General features: G+C 48.1%; 1 protein-coding gene across 11 annotated transcripts in view; it reads left to right on the top strand.

Moving 5' to 3' along the window:
- LOC118789730 (girdin-like) overlaps positions 1-20,792 on the top strand; it is a 69,094-nt gene that overhangs the window by 9,794 nt on the left and 38,508 nt on the right. For all 11 annotated transcript variants that reach the window (XM_036546314.1, XM_036546309.1, XM_036546306.1 and 8 more), the window contains exons 3-4: positions 866-974; positions 13,993-14,062. In XM_036546314.1, the coding sequence (XP_036402207.1) occupies positions 866-974; positions 13,993-14,062 (179 nt within the window). The remainder of the gene's footprint in view (positions 1-865; positions 975-13,992; positions 14,063-20,792) is intronic.

Here is a 20,792-nt window from a genome sequence, read left to right as displayed (position 1 = left end):
CCAGCATGCATTAAAAAAGCAGCTCGGTCCGATTTGAGGAGTTCATGTCCCGGCTCGTACAGCCAGAGGCAAAGGGTGGTATGAAAACCTTGCTGACTTTCTCAGTAATCCTTATAATCATAGACCCCAGCATACGCAAATCCAGGTCTGCCACTGCCACTATACAGATTAATGGCATCCCACCTTAAGCCAGTGTTTTCAGAATCAGTGTGTTTTTTATATACTTTTTATGTATTTTGATGTTGCAAGGTGAGGGATTGAAAATGAAATAAATTTGTTGCAGTTCGACATTCTGGAATATTCTGAAATCACTGTGCCGGTGTGATACATTTCTGCTCTTTTGTGGTGGAGGTTGCTCTGGATAAGAACATCTGCTAAATGAAAGTACTGTAATGTATGAGATGGTGTAGGTCTGACTGGAGCCAGAGTAAGTGAAGGGCTTTGTCCTCAGGTGTGAGTTGGTATAGGTCTGACTGAGTGAACCCAGGCTAAATGAAAGGCCTTGTCCTCAGGTGTGGGAGCAGGGTGTGAACTGACCCATTCACGCCAGTTTGTCACATCCCAGCAGACACACAGACAGCGTGCTGGGGACGAGATGTCATCAGAAATTTGTCTGCATCACTTCATTTATCTTACAGTCTGATTAAGTTTTGATTGAATTTCCTAATCGATTTCCTGGTGCTTATCGTATGTAACCGATGCACAGGCCTGTAGCCTTGTCTGTAATATTGTTCTGTACACAGCAGTGCTGCATCTCATCCCACGGGCAGCTCTTGTGCTTCTGGGTGGCAGATTTGAGTGATCCTTTGTGATGTCGCTGATGCTGTGAGTCATAATTATGTTCTCCGTTCTATTTCCATTCCAGAAATCCTAAAGCCACGGTTCAAAGAACCAACAAGAAGGTAAACAACGACTCCACCCTGCGGATCCAGAACCTGTCCATTCTGATTCGCCAGATCAAGGCGTACTACCAGGTGAGTGGGTGTGGAGCCCGTGAGGCTTATGAGATCGGTTCTGTCTGGCCTTGTAGTGCACATTGCTGGCCTGTTTTTCTGCTTGGCCCCAGGACCTGTGCTTTTCAGAGATCTGTAGGACTGTTGACGTATGCAAAAGCTGAACTCTGAATGTGTCAGTCAGATTCTGTGCTCTGTGAACACACAAAACCTGCAGACACCTGTGTAAAGTAGAGAAGGTACCTCCATCCAAACTCCATAGAACATTCTATAAGCAGAGGGCTGTGTGTGCTGAAACATGTGTGTATCACATGTATGGTTCCAGTGTTCTGCCTCTCCCCAGAGACCAGGGCTATTGAGCAATAAAGACCCATAAATGAAAGTATTATCATTATCCACAGCAGCTTAACAGACTCAAGCTGTTACACACAGAGGTAGGCGTTTACTGAAGCTGTTCGGTTTAAGGATGTTGCTCAAGGGTAAAATAGCAGCGCCTCGCCTGGGAGTTCAACCTGACATTCTCTAGTCACAGACACCGTCACTACACCACACTGTGATCACATGCGTACTTACGTGTGTGTATGTGTGTGTTCATGGGTGGATGTGCATGTAACAGAAACTCAGCATATGTCAGGGCCATCCTTTCTTGGTGACAAGGGTTTGTAGGTTTTCCCACTAAGGGAAGGCTCATTTTTGCAGTATCCGTTCGCTTATTTTTGAGCTGTTTTGCCTTGCTTCCCTGATCATATTTTGAGCAGAGTTGGAAAAAAGGCCAGAGCTGTGGGTCTGTCAGACTCCATGTATCTCTATCATGCAGGCATAACGCAGATGGAAAACATCCTTCAGAATGACCGTGCTGTCATGTGACTCCTATGTATAATCTTTCCCTTAGATTAGTGCTTTAAATGTAGGACACGGCGTTAAAACATCTGCGTGCAGAATCCGGGCTGGGCAGCGCCACCCCGCAGAGGGGGAGGCCTGTGAAGCGGCGTGCCGAGGATCACAGCGATTGCAGGCTGCGTGATTCGGTGCCGCTGCTGAAAGCCCAGGCTTGTGGGGGGAAGATAATTGGTCCTTTCAGCATGCCGCAGTGCTCGGAATAAAAAAACCACCAGACGAGCTCGGTCCAGCCTGCAGGAAGTGGATACGCAGGGATCCACAGAGGACTCTCCCCGCTGCATTCTAAAGAGGGGGACCAGCCGGAGACTGCAGTCCGAGTGCGCAGTCCGAGCGCGCAGTCAGAGCTCACGGCCTGTGTTTAGCGTTTTTACGAGTGAATTCCTGCGTAAGTGCAGTGAACTCGGCCGGTTTCTGGCCGCACAGCACGGCTTCGTGCAAACAGCTTTTGTGATGTTATAATGACTGTGTGCATCTTATGAGCTGATTCACCACGGCTCTGTCGTTTGGATGCCTCTGAGCTTCAGGCTTCAGGCTTCAGGCTTCGTGAAGCAGGCCGGTCTGTAGGGCAGCCCTCATAAAGCAGTACACATTGAGGAGCTTGTGTTTGCAGTCAGGCCATAAGATGCCTGGCAAATAACTGAACACCCTTTTCTTCAGGATGGGGCAGTCCTATTGAGCATCAGTGGAACTGGCCCATAGATACGTACTGAGGATAGGAAAACGGCTTTTGGTTATTCTGGATGGCTTAGCTTCTGTCAGGGGGTTGTTGCTATGGTGATGAGCTTAAAATGCATAACTGGCAACTAGTACAGCTGGATGGTGAATAAATAAAGAAGATTTAAAATCTACACATACATGTGCGTGTACACATACACACATAAATCCCTTCCCTTGTAACGAAATGTGCTACTGGTTTCAGTTCCATTTTTTTATTTTTCCTGTGATAAGGTAACATGATTTTCACCAGTCTTCTCTTATTTTCCAGTACTATTATTGGATAATATGGTGTTTGACCTGTTTATGTACAAGGTCATGCTTCCAGAGGCATATGTAGCAGGTTGAATTTGAATTGCCGAGGTAAATTTAGCGACTTAGAAGAGGTAGCTTTAGTGATTTTGTATTTGTGTGGCGATGAGGAGTAGAGAATGCTGTGACATCAGGAGGGAGGAGAGGAACTGGGAATTATGGGAACTACGCTGAGGTTAAAGCACTGAGGAATGAGAGTGGGGTGGATGGACATAAAGTCACCCAGTAGCAGCTTCTTATTGTTTTTCATAACATTCATTCATTTAGCAGACACTTATCCAGGGCAGCTTACCAGGTCATCATGGCGAGATATCTGGTTCCTGTTAACCTTCACTGAATGGAGCCAAAACTCCATAAATGGGCTGGCCTTTTTCAATCTCTTGCTGTTCAGTGTGGATCTGTCCAAAGGGAAATTCACTGTAAAGTTTCCACCATAAATGAGCCAGCACTGCTGTGTTTGATGCTGACCTTATCGGATCGAGGCCCCGATTGGTCTTCAGCACGTCCGGGTACACTCAGTGTTCCTCTATGATAAGAGCTTCCTCATAAAATGCTCCTGGAATGTGATCAGGGGTCAAAGGTCACTGGGTAAGCGGTTGCCTGTACAGTACATGTGCGTCTCAGTCAGCTGGCTGGGATAGTACAGTCTGAATGAGAGGAGCTTTGGATGAAAGGTCACAGTGCTCTGTGTTAGCTGATAATGCAGACAAATGGGCCATTCTGTGAGCCTGTCCAGAGCTCCCTGGAAGCAGCTGCTACATCCCTGATTGTTCGTGAAATAGGAGCTTGTGTGACATTAAATATGTCAATGTTTGTGTTAATTAGTGCTCGCTCAGAGACAGTCAATTGTTGGCCGTTAGAATGAAGGACAGCAGTGTTTTAACACTCCTTTAACAGAAAATCAATGGGATGTGTTTTGGAATAGACTACTTTTGCTGCCTTATATTTAAGTTTCAGCTTGTAAGTGCGTATGACATAGTTTTGTCTTCATTATATGTATATATGTATGTGTATATGTGTGCATACATTTGTAAATTCCTGCTGTTCCCCTTCTGGTTGGTCAGCTGGGCTTGCTCGTCAGGCCTGTATCAGGGTGTGTGATTCAGCACCCGTATGTAAGGCTGACAGTCTGTAGAAAGGGTTGTCCTTCACACGCACCATCCTGAGATTTACAGCATAGCACACCCCTACAGCCAACATGGCTCCTTTAAACAGCTGTGATAAAGGCGCCCCCCGATGATGTCAACAGCTTTATGATGATAAATATCTGCATTGTGCTATGGCCTATGGCGGACTCTGTTGCTAGTAAAACATCACACCACGTACAAGCTCCAACCAGGTGTTCAGTGAATGCATGCACAACAGAGTCAGAGCACACTGTGCTATCCCATGGTGCGTTGCGGTGACCGAAACCAAGCTTCCTGCAGATGCGAGCCTTCATGGAAACGGAGCTCTCTGCAGGGTGAACAGAAGTCCATTCTCAGAGGCAATTAGGCCTGGTCACGGGGGGCTGTGCATTAGCTCCCTAAATTGGGTGCCCCTAGCCCTCGGGCGGTCTGTAACAGCAATCGAGCGTTAGACATGCTGCCCCCACACCCCACAAACTGCTGCCATATTGTCCAAATTAGGGAGGTCTGGGTCACGGATCTGCTGAAAATGCACTGTGCTCTGTAAGATCTTAAGGAAGACCACTATGGCTGAGTTATTCTGTTGCCTGACAACACAAAGACTGTGCTTTCCTGTTTGAAATATGTATGTGTTTTCCGTTGTGTTATTGTCTGCTTGGAACATCAGAAAGACTTTGGGAAAGCAAAGAAAAAGAAGGGAAAAGACCCCTGGAAGTCAATCCAAGGTCGACACAAATCTGGACTTCCTCACTATACGGTTTTGATAATTCTATGTGATGAGAGGGATTCTGTTTCAAATGAGAAACATCAGTGGCCTTGACATATGAATCGTGAGATGCAGTTTATATTGCATGGTCACGCTCATACTTTCTCAGGGGTGACTGCGTGGTCACACGCAGTACCTGCACACACTGCAGTACCTGTGAGAACAGCTCCAGCAGTGTGTCATCAGGAGGAGGCGGTGTGCTTCACAGTTACAGCAGACAGCCTAAACAAGGCCAAGATGGTGTGAAAGTTGTCGCTATTTGTAACGTTGGCTGTGACTGATGGAATTAGAATCACAAATGATTAAGTCACAGGGTGGTGGTGATTGCCGGCATTAGAGCCAACAGGGGGGCTACAGAATAGAGATGAGCTCATCCCAGAGGGTCCAGCAGTCAAATATAGAAAGCCACGATACATTGAACGCATGTGGACATGGGCAAGCAGGGAAGAACTGCAGTTTTTCACATCTATTCTGTGATAGGTAGAAACATAAACATGTAACTGATTTAGTAGGATTAGCAAACTGATTGCAAACAGTTACTTATAAACTGAACAGCATGCTAAATATAAGTGAAATGCTGTCTTGCTAGCTGCCACATGTGCTAATTAAGAATTAAGAAGACAATTTCTTTGGCCTTTTCTTTAGTGATAAGATCAGTGGAATGACCAGAAAGCTAGAGCTAGCTAGTTGGTTAGTTACATAGTTTACTCATTGTTGGCGTCCGTCCAAAGGTAATATCCACCAGCTACTTAATTAGCCTGCTATTCTGGCTGAGCTCGCCTTATCTTGACCATCGCTCTTCCTGTACTGCTCATTAGAAAGTTGCAGCAGATTAGAGATTCTTCATTATTGGGGAAGTATTTAGTGGGTGAAGCGAAGAAGAACTAACATTGGCTTTGGCTTCCATCGTCTAATTACGGTACAGTGCATCTCTGAACACCAGAAGAACATGTGGTTTTAAGTCTACACGTGTCATGCGTGGAGGGGAGCGTTTTTGAGTGTGGGACACTGTGTGCTTGGCCCGAGGCTGGAAATGAGGTGCACCAGAGGCTGCTGCAGGCCCTCAGGATGCATCCTGAATGACCAGCAGGTCAAAGGTCACTCTCCTTTACACAGACAGAACAGAGGAAGCAGCCGTAGCCAAGCCGAAAGGTCAAGTGCAAAAAAAAAACGGAACCAACCTGTCTCAATCTGCAACTACCTGTCTAAAAACCTGTCTAAAAATACTGTCTCTGTATCCCCTGAGAAATGTACGTTAGCAGTTATTTCATGCTTGAAAGTAGTTATTTGATGCTTGAAATTGAATGTTTTGAGTCTTATACATCAAAGTTAAATCTGGAATTATCTCTGGTGACGAACAACCAAAAACCAATACCTGCTGTGGTGTAAACTGATGAAAAATAAGCGTTTCATGCAAGGTTGCCGTTGCGTTGCACACTGATAGAGGTGGCAGTGCTGCAGCGGGCTGCGCGGCAGTGGAAGGCCGTGTTGTACAGCCAGCCGGCAGCGCGCTGCAGCCGTGTGGGTTTCTCCTGTAGCGGATTTCACGCTCCATGTGCTGCAGTGCTCTCCTCGTTCTTCAGCCTTTGTGTGCCTCGCACTGAAGGCAGCGCTCAGCTCCATGATACTGATGATTCTCGTGTCACAGAGAGAGCCTGCTGGGTTTCCTCAGTGCGCAACGTGGCTCTGACATCGCTCGTTCATACAGTCCCCCTCTGATTCCGTCAAAGTTTTGGTCTGAAAATTCCAGAATTTTAGAATCTTTTCCTAGGAAACATTTTAGTAGCAGGGCAAATTGAGCTTTTGGCTTTTAACGGAATGAATTTTTGACAAGCTGAGTAAACAACTGAAATATCTTCATTTTTCTTCTTATTATAAAAACAAACTTGCCTGTTTCTGGGGTATTTCTCCAGGGATGATGGCCCTTTGAATATTGTCTCATATAAATGAGTGTTTGCAAAGAAGTGGGAAGGACTTGCTGTTTATTCTCATTCACAGCGGAGCTGATTGAGAACTGAGATGCTGGCTTATAAGTGAAAGCCCTTCAAAATGGCCCATGAAGTGAGAGGTTTTGTATTGAATGGCTAAACTGTGCATAGTGTGCCTCAGCCAAAAAACACTCAAATACTAATTAGACATAACGGTGCGAGTGAATTGGTTGAACTCACAATGCTATACTCCATTGCCCCCCCCCCCCCCCCCCCTCCCTCAACCGCCCCGGCCAGACCTATCTTTTTTCGGTATTATTATTATTGTTGTTCATTCTCCTCAGTGAGGCCGGCAGGATTCTGGATCTGCAGTGCTGCTGGATTTACCTTGTGTCCTGTAGTCACGGCTGTCTCTGTGTGGTGTTGCTGGTTTTATTGCTATAATCCGTCTGCACAGCTGGATTGGAGTTTAATGAGGACTCAGCCCCGCGGAGGCATGAGGATCGGCTCTCAGACTCGCTGTTTAAAAGCACAGGCCATTGTGCGCGTGTTTAATGGAGGCCGAACAAAGACAGGCTCAGAAATGACACAAAAACACCTGGAGGCCTAATCCAGGGATGATTGGCGTGCTGTAGGACCGTACCATTGTGTAGGCCTAATGCAGGGGTCACTGCCATGCTGTAGGACTGTACTATTCTTTAGTCCTAATACAGGGGTCACTGTCATGCTGTAGGACTATACCATTCTTTAGTCCTAATACAGGGGTCACTGTCATGCTGTAACTCTGTACCATTCTTTAGTCCTAATACAGGGGTCACTGTCATGCTGTAGGACTATACCATTCTTCAGGTGTAATATAAGGGTCACTGGCATGCTGTAGGACTGTACCATTCTGCAGGCCTAATACCGGGGTCACTGACATTATGAAGGAGCACCTCATTACCGCAGTGATTAATTAGATTTCGAAATCTAGTCTGCTGTTGGGAATTGTGCTTACGGTGAGTTTTTTGGAGGTGTGCAACATGCTGTCAGTTACCAGCAGCTCTGTAGACTGACACAATTAATGGAAGTCTTACTTCAGATGAGCCTAATTAAATTATTTCTTAATCTTTTTTTTTTGTACTGTGGCTTTAAGATTGCTTCTTTGCAGTCAATCCTGATCTGAAACAGTCTTAATCAGAATCACAGTGACGAATAGAGCGCAATGAAGTGTCTGATAACAGCGTTATAGGACTGCCATTCCTGCCGTGTGGATGGGCTCTGTCCTTGATGGCAGGAGCCTTCCTCAGTGTCTCCTGATAATCCTCAGGAGGTAATTGCTTTGCAGGTAATTGCATTTTGATAGAACAGCGAGGCTGGAGGGGTGAGGTTCCCAGACTAATTAGCTGGAAGGGCGGTCATCCTTCACTCAGGCCGTCAAATACAAGGGCAAGGTGGCGATCACAGCTTCCAGCTGCCTGAAACTGGGATTCATTAAGCGCAAAAACCAAATGGCGATATAGAGTCAGGAAGAGCTTTGGTTTATGGTTTAACAATACCTATTTCGTATAATATATATAGATCAGATACACTAACAAATGGTTAGAGACCTACACTTTGTTAAGCATTTTTAAGAATTGGAAATGTACACCAGTGTTCCAGTATCACATTCTTTCTGCGCCAGACGACCCCGCCCCCCTTATCAATAATTAAAGCAGTAGCAGCAGAAGCTTTGCTGCGCTAGTGGGAATTCTTCATCAAAGGCATGCTCTCTGCAACGGCGCACGCTTCAGGATTCTCTCTTCCCCTCCAGAGTTTCAGATGTTGAGGGTGTGGGAGTGGCAGGCAGCAGAAGATAGGCTGTTATGGGCAGCAGTGTAGCATAGCGGTAAGGAGCAGGGCTGGTTGCTGGTTCGATTCTCTGCTGGGGCGCTGCTGTTGTACACTTGGGCAAAAAAATTGCCTCAGTAAATATCCAGCTGTATAAATCAATAAAAACTGTAACCTTTATGTGAGCCACTCTGGACAAGGGCATCAGCTAAATGACTGTAATGTAATGTAGTAAAGGTGTTGGAGGCAGAGCATCGGTGTTGGAGGCAGAGAGGATGTGTTAGATGCAGACATGCAGGTAGAGTAGGAGGACGAGGTCCTCTGGTGTAGCGGGAGGGCGGAGATTCAGGTGGATTGGGAGGGCAGAGATTCAGGTGGAGCGGGAGGGCGGAGATTCAGGTATAGCGGGAGGGCGGAGATTCAGGTATAGCGGGAGGGCGGAGATTCAGGTATAGCGGGAGGGCGGAGATTCAGGTATAGCGGGAGGGCGGAGATTCAGGTGGAGCGTGAGGGCGGAGATTCAGGTATAGCGTGAGGGCGGAGATTCAGGTGGAGCGTGAGGGCGGAGATTCAGGTGGAGCGGGAGGGCAGAGATTCAGGCCCCGCTCAGTCTGTGGTGGTAGAGCAGGAGCACAGCATGGCCGTTGTGCAGACGCGTGTGTGTGTTTTGGGGAGAGCAGGTGGGGACGGTGGGGGGTGAAAGGGACAGTTGCTGTTGGCTCTGCTGATTCAGGCTGGTCGCTGCCTCTCTGGACTCCTGCCATTGGAGCCTCTGTCTTTTGGCAGAAGTCCTTCTTATCAAAACAGAATCAAATCTAATCACAAAAAATGTTGTAGTAAGTATAGAACATTTATGAGATTATCACAGAACATTTAACAGAGGGCAGTTTATAGGCAGACTTTTGAAAATAGTAATACAGAAATTACTATTAAAAAAATGTTAGAAATACTGGAACATTTTCTTATCCCCCATAGTGGATCGGGTTCATATCCTGGAAAATGGTGGAAAACTAAAGACGCAAGATAACACTGAACACAAGTCATAGATACCAGTAGCTGGCATTACTGTCTGTACTGTTGAGCTTTATTTTTACTGCTTTCTACTCCTTCGACATGTAATTTATATGTAACCAGTGTAGTCTAACATGACCGATTCAAGAATTTATTAACAAGCTAATTGCACTCTGTACTCTGTACTGTTTAACTGTTTTGTAAGCTAGAGGATTCATTCCACGTGTTGCTCATCTGTAACCAGTTGAGTGAAGTGTGGCCGTGCAACCATTGCAGGGGGGTAATAAGGAGGGCTTTGTTCTGTGTGAATACTCTGTAAGGCTGTAATTGATTGATTGATTGATTTTTTTGGTTTGACCTGGCATTATTACACACAGGAAACGGTCATGAATAACGCACTCCTGAGAGGGCCATTGTGCTCTGAATGACACACTAAGACAACAGTGCGTTTCTATTGTTGATTAACTCGTTAAACTGGTGGGGGGGGTGGGGGGGCTGGCAGCTTCCTCTGAAAGACGTTCCTTTTGGATTTATGCTGTGGGTTTGTCATTCTCCCACCCCCCCCCCCCCCCCCACCAGAACCTCATCCTGCCAGGGCCTGTGCTGCAGGAGTCATCCTCTTCCCCTTTCTGTGTGTGTGTGTGTGTGTGTGTGTGTGTGTGTGTGTCTGTGTGTGTGTGTGTGTGTGTGCGTGCGTGCGTGCGTGCGTGTGCGTGCGTGTGTGTGTCTGTGTGTGTGTCTGTGTGTGTGTGTGTGTGTGTGCGTGCGTGTGCGTGCGCGTGCGCGTGTGCGTGTGCGTGCACGTGTGTGTGTGTGTGTGTATGGGGGGTGGGGGTGTTATGTGTTACCTGGCTGATGGGTACACACACAACTGTTGTTTGAGTGAAGGATTCTGGGGAATATTACCCACTGCACCTTGCTCTGCATCTCCCAGGCTTTCCTGTCTCTCTTGGGATAAGGACTGTTATCATACCATGGAAGTGTTTGTGTCCTTACCCAGAAACAGAGGGGTCTCCAGCCATGGCTAGACCTGTTTAAAAGCAGTCCAGCTGCAGGTATTTAAAGCAGTGGACTTCCCTCTTTCCCAGAGTGGGGAACTAGCGCTGAGTCACAGTGAGGGTCAAGTCACACTGTCCTAAACAGGAAGTGAGTAAGGAGCGCAGACAGAACGCGAGCGCCCGGCCTCGCTTTGTCCGGGATGAGTCACAGCCATGAGGCTCCGCCCACAACTCCGGGGAATGCTTCTGACCGTGACCCCGCGGAGACGCCCGGGGGTCAAAAGGGTCTGAATTATGGGCGGCAGCATCCGTACAAAGAGCCTGCAAAAGAGCCTGTTTTCCCAGCATGCCTTGCCTTATCCATGTCAGACGCAGCGCACCGCAGTGACACCGCACGGGAGCAGGCTGCACGGACAGGCCAGGTGTGCACACCTGTAGCACCTGTGTGCGCCGCTGTTATCGTCTGCTTGCTGGCCAGCCTCTGCTGAGTGCCTGTCTGTCGTGATAAAGCATCGACGGGTGGGTGCTCTCTTTGGGGGAAAGGCTGGAAGTGTGTCTGGCCCCGCTACGCAGGCGTAAACAACGTGCGTAATTCCATAAATCTGGAGGCAACAGATGGGGCAAGCTTTGGGACATCTCACGCATGGAATAATCTCCTTTTTGATGACATCAGACTCGGGGGTTAAGGCAGCTGAAAGAAATATTCAGTAACGGGCACATGGACCCCATTTCAGACACAGAAACAGACCTCCACCCCCATGTGCTCACTGCTGTCAGTCATTAAAGCCCTGCTGAAGCTGTCTGCTGCACAGTACTGCTTCACATCCCCTATACCGGCCTTTATTGCTGCATTTAATAACAACAGTAGAAGTTTAAGCACCCAATTTATAAGTGTTTTGACAGAATGTACTGTACAGCAGGCTAATGAAAGGGAATGGCATCGGGCCGTATTGACAGTTAAGATCGGGTTACGGCTCCATAATTGCTCTGAAGTGTTGATGTGGGTCACACGCAGTTCTCAGTTGTTAATGATTTTCTGTAGCCTTTCTGTTTGTTCATTAAGGCCTGTGACACTTAATTAGTTTAGTGAAAGCGTGCCTGGCAGCAGTATGGAGCTAGCACAAGCCCTCTGTTTCAGCTGATAGGAACTCCTCCCCCTGTCTAGCGAAGTGATGTCTGGTCTGGGTTCTCCCCTGAGCTAATATGCTGAATACTGTGTGCTGACAGTTAATGGAGATGCAGTTGGAGGGTTTGGCTGTGTTCCAGATGGAGAGTGCAGGGAAGCAGCCTGTTTGAGTGTCCAGACAAAGACCCATTCTGTACCGGGTCAGACCGGTACCACGGTGGAATCCTCTCCACCAAGGCAGAGACCCATTCTATACTGGGTCACACTGGCACAACTGTGGAGTACTCTTGACCAGGCTGAGACCCATTCTGTACCGGGTCAGACCGGTACCACAGTGGAGTCTCCTCCCAGACAGAGACCCGTTCTGAACTGGGCCAGTGGCGCTCTCCGGCAGACACCCAGTCAGGCTCTCTGCTGCTGTTGGCAGGAGGACTTCAGTGGCTTTGCTTTAACAGGGTTTCTGTTTTTAACCGCTGTCTCTCATCCTGTAAGGAAAATGAATTTTCCACCGCAGTAATGCAGTGAGTATTGTTAGCATGTGGGGGATGAATGAGCGCGGCCAGACATGTAGGAAATCAGTCCGTCTGCAGGGTTATTGCTGTCTGTGTGATTGCCTGTCAGCGTGCTGGGGCCGGGTCCTGCTCAGAGAGGGGTCCCTGTGCTTAACCCGGGGATAAGAGGCTTTATGCGTCTGGCCTCAGGGACAGCAAGGGGGTGCAGTGTGGAGGGGTGGGGGGCTACAGGCAGCCTGGGTGTTGCAAATGCCCCAATCTCTGTACAGACTCAGACATTAGAGACTGAGCAGAGACTCAAACGTCAGAGACTCAGACTCAGACGGCAGAGTCTCAGACGGCAGAGTCTCAGCAGAGATTCAGACGGCAGAGACTCAGAGAGCAGAGACTCAGACTGCAGAGACACAGAGAACAGAGCCTCAGCAGGGCTGTGTTGTGTGTTTTATTTCACCCACTCCACATACAGTCTCCTTTTCCCCCACTTAAAAGCCATCTTTAACTTGCTTTCTTCCCCACTGGCACTGCTTCGGCTAACTTGCCTTGGGTGTTTTCCTTTGCGCGGCATCATAAGCGATAGTCGCCTCTGTTAGGCGACGGCGTTCGTCGTTGCTCTTGGCAGCGGGATATAAGCCGTCTCTCTCACGGAACCGCGTGCGGAAAGGCGCGGCGGTAATCGACTTAACACCTCGAGCGGAGCCTGTCGTCCCGGCTCTGACTCATCGCTCACGGACAGAGAGAGCCCGGCCGCTCCGGCGGGGAAGCCGTCCAATAAAAACCCTGACTGGGAGGAAGCGCCTGTCGCTGATGAGTGTGTTACAACTGGCGCCTGCAGAACTGTTTCCTGCATTTTGCTTAATGAGACAGAGCGCTGTGTCTGTGGCCCAATAATCTATACTGCCTGATTCCCTCAGACTCTCCGAGCTGCTGTCCGTCTCTATCAGCCAGTAATAGGTTAGCACTGCCTGGCAGTGCCTGTCTCCTGGATGGGAGTGAGAAACTCAGAGGGTAGTAATGTGATATTCATCTGACACAGTGACCAAATTCTTACAGGCTTTGTCTCTGGTGGGATTTTACTGTCATGTTTGTGAGTGTGTGAGTGAGTGTGTGAGTGAGGGACTGAGGAACCGAGTGAGTGAGTGAGTGCGGGTGTGAGTGAGGGAGGGAGGGAGGGAGTAAAGTTCCCTTTAAAACACAGCTGCGTTTCTCTTTACACAGTCCTAGAGAGTAAACATTTGGGGAGAGGAACGCTTAGCCCTCTCTTTTTTTGATTTTTCGTAAGGGCCACTTGAGGATACGCAAAAAAACGCTGTGGTCATTCAAGGTCATGCGCTGAGGGGACCGTGGTTTCGCCAGCCGCGGTCGTCAGTGGACACGGTCACATGACAGTCATGTGCGTTCTCGGATGATAGGTCTCCCAGCCCTGAGGCTGATGACTTCACACAGTCGCATCCCATAATGATCGCTCTGTTCAGTCTGGTTTAGGCCAGACACGCTGTCTGTGTCACTGCGAATGACTGCGGATTGTCTGTCAGTCTGCGGCCTCTGAGGCATCGGAATGTAATGTAATGTCAGGTAACCCCCCCACCTGAGTGTGAGTTGTGTGGGGAAACCTGTGTCTAAGTGCAGGGCAGAGGCAGCATCACAGCCAGGCTCTCCGGCACTGTGCCACATGTTACAGCCACAGGCTTCCCTGAACAGACAGCGACTCTCTCAACCCAGGCTCGAAACCAGGTGCAGAAACGCGTTGGGTCTCTGTGAGCAGGGGGGTGCTGTGCTAGTCGCAGCCGTCCCTGACCGTGTCCCTTCGCGTGACCCCGTTTCTTTTTGCTCCCACAGGAGACCCTGCAGCAGCTCATCATGATGCCGCTCCCCAACATCCTGGTCCTGGGCCGCACCCCCCTCTGCGGTAGGTACCCCGTTTACTTGCTGCACTTTACTTTACTCACCCGTCCGCCTGCTTCTGACTGAGGGGACAGCTGCCATGTGCTGAATGCCAATTACAGACTCATGTGCACCAATCAAAAATCTAGTCTCCACAGAAACACACTATGATCGGTTCAAATCAGTCAGTCATTGACAGCGGTCATTGACAGTGCCAATTTTGAGGTTGACGAAGCCTCATTCATTTGTCGTTAATAGAGGTACTTTAGTGGCATTGTTTCTAAGGCTCTCTACTTTCCTTGTGCCCTTCCAAAGGTTTATCAGGTAGGGGTAGCCTTCAGTCCCAATGCTCTTCGCCACTTTATTAGAGCAGAAGCATGTGTTTTGTTACCATGGAAACAGGAGGGTTTACCTGGTTGTGTCCGTGTTTCTGTGATGTGTGTGAGCCGGACCGGCGTGCATCCGTGTGTAACCTGTGGGAGCTTTGTCCTAGATTCAGACGACATTGAAGGTGTCTTTGTGTGAGGAATGAGCTGCTCTGGGACACAAGGGTGTCAGCGACCTACTTCTCCTATCCTCTCTCCTCCTCCTGTCTGAGTGTCCTCCTAAACAAGTGCTACACCTGTTAAAATGAATCAGTCCTGCCTCCCACTAAAGACACGCGGTTTCCTGTGTTAAATGCCGTAAAAAAAAATGATCCTGTATTTCCAGATTAGCATCACCTGCTTTTTGTGCTGTCATTGTTGCCATGTACATGTACAGTACAAGTATGCATAAAATGGTGGTGAAATAGCCATTTTGCTCACTCTTATCTGCTAGGAATCTGAAACCGCAGTTCAACATTCAGCTACTCAGGTCAGAGTTAAAGGGGAACATTCAGTGCCTCTTGACCATGCTAGATTAGTGGGTTTGAGGTCATTCACTCACCTTAAGATCTATTGAAAACATTTGTATCTTAGCCTGATAGTGAAACAACAAAGCTGTAATTCTCTTTGTTTCTTGTGCTGAAACTGCTTCCAGGCTGAGCAAAATGTGAACAAATATTATTTGTAGCTTCAGGCATAAAGCTGGACCTACATTTCATGTTAGTGATCCAATATTCCTCCTTCTGTGTGCTGGTGACCTTTGAACCCTCGTGACGTTACATCTGGAAGTGATTGGCGAATGGAGAGCTCCATGTGCTTTTTATTAGAGCCTCAGTAGCTCTCCCTGGGGGATGGGAACTCCGAGGTGGCGTAGGAATCTAACACAGGCTCAGATTACTCTGCTCCGTATAAACGCAGCGCCTTCAGTGGCTTCAGACACTCTCTCCTCTCTCCGGCCGATCTGGGTCCATCATGCTGTGCCCGTTTCCTCTCCCCCGGCTGATCTGAGATCAGATACACTGCATTGCCAGCCACACTGTCCAGGACATTTCCTCTCTGTGTCAGTCTGTGGGAATGGGCCCTGTCTGAGGCAGAGCGGTTGTGTTAGAGGCAGTGTCCCCGGGAGTGGATGTGTTAGAGGCAGAGTGTCCCAGGGGGTGGATGTGTTAGAGGCAGAGTGTCCCAGGGGGTGGATGTGTTAGAGGCAGAGTGTCCCAGGGAGTGGATATGTTAGAGGCAGAGTGTCCCAGGGAGTGGATATGTTAGAGGTAGGGTATCCGTTGGAGTACCTGTGTTAGAGGCAGAGTGGCTGTGAGATTGGCTCTGTTAGAGGCAGAGAGGATGTGTTAGAGGTAGCGTGGCTCTGTTAGAGGCAGAGAGGATGTGTTAGAGGTAGAGTGGCTCTGTTAGAGGCAGAGAGGATGTGTTAGAGGTAGCGTGGCTCTCTTAGAGGCAGAGAGGATGTGTTAGAGGTAGCGTGGCTCTCTTAGAGGCAGAGAGGATGTGTTAGATGCAGAGCAGCTGGCACTGATGCAGGCTTTGGCCAGCCTTGAGTGAAGTGAGTCATAGTTCCTGAGCCATCTGGCATCTGCAGCTCCACGTGTTGAGACAAACACACGCTATAAGTAAGAAGTACTTTTATCATAATAAGGTACCATGTTAGATGAGTGACATTAATGTGGAAAGCCTGAGTGTTTATGAAGAGACATACCATTAGATCTCAATGTCAATGTATGTTTGTTTAGAAACCTATTTTTATTTTGCGCAGAATTCTTCCTGGTGTCACGGGCTTTCTCTCTCGTCTTTGTAGGTAGGCTGGCAGAAACCTTCACACACAGTCATTTCTTTTGCACACATCAGAGTCTGTCAGAGATGCGAGAACAAGGGATTCTCCCTGGCTAGCGGTGATAAGACAGAACAAGGGAATGAGGGAAGGGAACGGAAGAAGCTTACGAGTAAAAGTGTGACAGTTCTGTGCTAAAACCAGGAGCTCATCCTTACAGGCCGCCTTACACACAAACAATAACAACTGCTAGCAAATGGTCTCCAGCGACAGGTGGACAACAGTCTGGGAGCCACCACAGAGACTGTGAGTGGTGGCATGGGAACCAGTGAGGAGACTGGAATATTATGGGATGGACCAGAAAAGCTGTGGTTAGCTCAGACTGCAGAGTTACAAGTGGATATCGGTAAACGTGTCCTTTCCTCTGAGGAAATGAAGTCATCGTTGTCCAGGTCTTGTGAGTGTGTGTGTGTGGAGGGAAATTCTTTCCTCCTCCCTCAATTCACAACCTGTGTGGAAATGAAACATGGCAGTACCATTACTGAAACCACTCGTCATAAAATTGAAGCTCAGGCTTTCTTTTCCATTAGATATCAGTGAATGATGTGGTGTGAAGGGCAGACAAATGGATAGCTCTCTCTGTTCTTCAGTTACATTTTGGCCCCATCCCCCTCATCCAAGAGATAACCCCAGCTCTCTGCCACCGTAATACTGAATTAATCCTCCTACATGGGCGTACCCTGATGAACTCACTGGCGGACTGAAATAAGGGTGGTCTCTCGCCCTAATAAAACGAAGCTGATGGAGAATTAGGGTGTGCGGCTTTCTTTCCTTTGTTTCTGGTCACACGTTTGCGAGCTGGGCAGCACCGGGGGGAGGTTTTGGGCAATGCGGTGCTCTCGGTGCCAGAGCTGAAACGTGTGGCACTCGGGGTGTGTTTCCTGTGACCACGCAGAGGCAGGGGGCAGGATGGGAGCAGCCGCAGCAGTGCTGGGACAGGCCCATGTGCTTCCTGACAGGATGGGAGCTCTGTGACGGAGGGACACTCTAACACTGGAACCTCACTGTGTCCCCGCAGTAAGCCGTACCCTCGGCGGGACGGCCCCTCGCTAGCTTTCACGTCCAAGGAAACTTCCATCAGCTACGATTAACCTCCCTCCCGCCCTCCCTGTCTTCCTCTTCCTCTTTCTCTTTCTCTGTCTTGGGTCCCCCTCCCTCTCTCTCTGTCATGCTCTCTCTCTCTCTGTCTTTCTCTCTCTCTCGCTCCCTCTCTCCATTGCTCTCTTTCTCTCTCTGTCTTTTTCTCCCTCTCTCCCTCCCCCCATTTCCCTTTCTCTCTCTCCCTCTCTCTCCCTCCCTCTCCCTCTCTCTCTCTCTCTCCCTCCCCCATTTCCCTTTTTCTCCCTCCCTCTCTCTCTCTCTCCCTCTCTCTCTCACTCTCTCTCTCCCCCCCATGCATGTTTGGTTCTCTTCCAGTCACAGTCTTTCTTTATATTATTTATACATCCCCTGCCCCTGATCTTCCCCTCAGGGCCGGTTTCCCTTTATAGATATTTATCTCTTAGCGTGCTTCCTGCATGCATGCGGTTTGCACTGTGTGTTTGTGTGACCAGCCGCCCACGCCCACACTCACAGTACATAATTACCTCATGGAACGGGTTTAAATAGCCACAGTCATTTGGGACTCCCTCCAGGTGGAGTCTGCGGACAGATGTTCTGATTGGTATATATTAAGTGTTGTTTAGAGAGTTATTCCCTCCCTTTAATGTGTGTTTCTGGGCCTCTGCTATAATGTCACTCAGGCTGAGAGCACGCTCAGATGGATCAAAACAGGAGGGTCTACAGGGCCAAGCCATTCTTCAAGACAATGTGTGTAGGTCCCACACCTGCTGTTAGTGGTGCACTTTTCTGATCTTTCCGTTGAAGTCTGCGATTTTAGCGTAATCTTGTTGAGCTGCTGGCTTTCTTATTCCAGTCCTTGGTTCTGCTGAAAGAAGGTCACTTCTAATCTGCTTGGTTCTAAATTCTAAACACTGCAAATCTGAATGGTCCCAAACAGCATAGTAACAATTTACTTACACAGTTTACTCAGATTAACGTCGCCTGTGTTCAGGGCTGATGGAATTAAAGTGGGATTTTCAACATTTGATGGTGCTACACAACTTTTTTAATATCATCATTGCATAAAATTTGCATGACATGGGAGGATTTGCTGAGGATTTTTATGTTAAGTGAAACAGCAAACTAAATGTAACGATGTTACATGCGGATTGGATCAGTTGGTGACTGTATGGGAAGCAGTTTGACTTCAGGATGTTTGCAAACGGTGTGCTGATTGAGTGGCAGCAGGAGAATTACAATGCAGCCGTTTTTCTGTCCTCAGCCTCATCTTTTGTAAAATGAGTTTTGTTTAAAAAGAGTTAGAGAAGAGTGATGGAATTTCAGTGGTATTCAGGTAACCAAAAATGGCTGTCTGTTAACATTTAATGGTTTAACAGATTTTTAGAAGAAAAAATAACATTTTTGTTCCAAATTTCACATGCTGCAGTATAAATAAATTCCACCAACAGTCACAATGAGAGTTCAGTGTTTAAGCGGAGGAGGGTAATTTACTTTCAAATGGTGTAGCTGGATCTCCCCTGTACACAAAGACAGCACTAATGCCATTGGCTGGCATGCAGCATTCTCTGGCCAATCATAAGCGCAGCACCACATGGAATTGTGCACATGCACCAATTAGTGAGCAGGCCTCCATCACATGACCTTTTCCTCATTTGATTTTGTATAAACACCAGCAAAATATAGGTTGGTTTTATATTGGTTTTATAGTTCCTCTCTGAGGGTTTACCTTCTTTGGAATGATAGTAGTTGGTGACAGGTACGTTAATAAAAGTAAGAATGCAGTTTTTTTCCCTGTAGTGATGTCAGCGTTGGTTTATATACCCCCACTAAAAATAATATTTGTGTCTGGTAACTACTCAGTATATTTTCCTGTAACTAGCTGTGGTGGAAACCCAAAAATAGAGATCCTGTCATAAATAAAACATTAAAGGAATGGGCATTGTCATAATGCCTTCGTTGCTGTGGCCATTGTACCCCCTGCCTTTCAGCGTCAAACTGCCTTGGAAGTCTTCCTTTGTCTCACTCTTCCTTTGGAACGGGACGCAGTTGAGCCCTACTAGTGTTGGGTTTATGATCATGAAGGGAGTAGCCTGGTGCCACAGAAATGAGGAGATCTCGGCTGGGGGCCGCTGTCACTGATGGCAGGAGCACGCCACCTTAGACCAGGTGTAGACCCCTGGAACCCCGCCCTCATATAGTGAACAGTGCCTCTGAGAGGAACGCATTGTCACTATATCTCAGCAGGTAGCAGGTGGTGCCAGGATACAGGCTCAAACCCAGACCCAAATCCTGAAATCCTCTGAATTTAGATGACATCATGACTCTATATGGGCCAGAGAAGCTTTAAATGTAGGCTTGTTTGTTGTTTCCCTTTTCTGATGAAAAAGAGCTTGCTTTTTTAATCTGTGCCAAAAATGTATCCCAAAACATCCTGTTAGTATAGCTGAGGGGTCTCTTTTTTTGTCCCTCTCTCTCCACGGACATCCTGTGGACGGATCTGTAACGAGCCCCAGGGTGTTGAGGGATGTCCACAGGGGACAGCTGCAGGAATGTTATCTGCAGTGCACTAACCTTGCATGTTTCCTACCACTCAACACACGCACTGATTCAGCCCACGCTAGGCCCCGGTATACTGGGCTTTCTGCTGTCTTTACCTCTGAATCACTGGCCTTTAGCCTGGGCGCTGAGTGGTCGTGGTGTGGAGAGGCCTGACGAATAGATTCTACCACTAATGCTAACTGTGCATTTTAACCTTCCTACAAGCACACTAGCTATGGACAGCTGCTAATTGCATTCATTGGTATTTCTGTCCCCAGACAGCATTACTGTGGTCACTGTTACATCGATAATGTTCTGTCTGCTTTTCACTGCTGTGGCCTTTTTTTAATGAGAAGCAAACATGTTTAAGCCCCTGCTTGCAATCTCAGCCCTTTTTTGGCCACTGTCCTCTCTCTCTCTCTCTCTCTCTCTCGCTCTCTCTCTACCCCCTCCATCAAACCAGCCTCCTGATTGGAGCAGAGGCGGATGGCAGACGGTTACCCCGGAGACCCCAGCACCACCTTCCTCATTAATCTGCACGCCAATCCTCCTAGATTAGCCGGTGCATGTTTGTGGTTTAGCTCTTTCACATCTGCCTGGTAATTTCGCCATCCTGCCGCTGCCTCAGTGATGTGGGGGTCTGGTTCATTAGGCCGTTTGTAAGTCTCTCCCTCAGGTCACAGCCACCTTGTAAAACCTTCGGGTTTACAGTTTGGCCTGCGGTACCTGCCATTGTTATCAGCCCATTTCTCCCTAGATACTGATATTCAGTCTGAAGCAGGCGGTCTCAGTTGCTTGTGCTTGTGGATGTTTCAGCTCATAAACCAGGGCTGTAGCCCTGTCTCAGATGACTTATTTTGCACTGAAAGCGGTGTGTCTGTGCCGTAGCGGCTGTGACTTTCCTCTGTCTTTATTGTGTCATGTGATTTATCTGCGCTCTGAAATCA

The sequence above is a fragment of the Megalops cyprinoides genome, chromosome 15 (genome assembly GCF_013368585.1).
Source record: "Megalops cyprinoides isolate fMegCyp1 chromosome 15, fMegCyp1.pri, whole genome shotgun sequence".
NCBI lineage: Eukaryota > Metazoa > Chordata > Actinopteri > Elopiformes > Megalopidae > Megalops > Megalops cyprinoides.
Note: the sequence above shows the minus strand (reverse complement) of the source record. Positions and strands in the feature narration are given on the sequence as shown.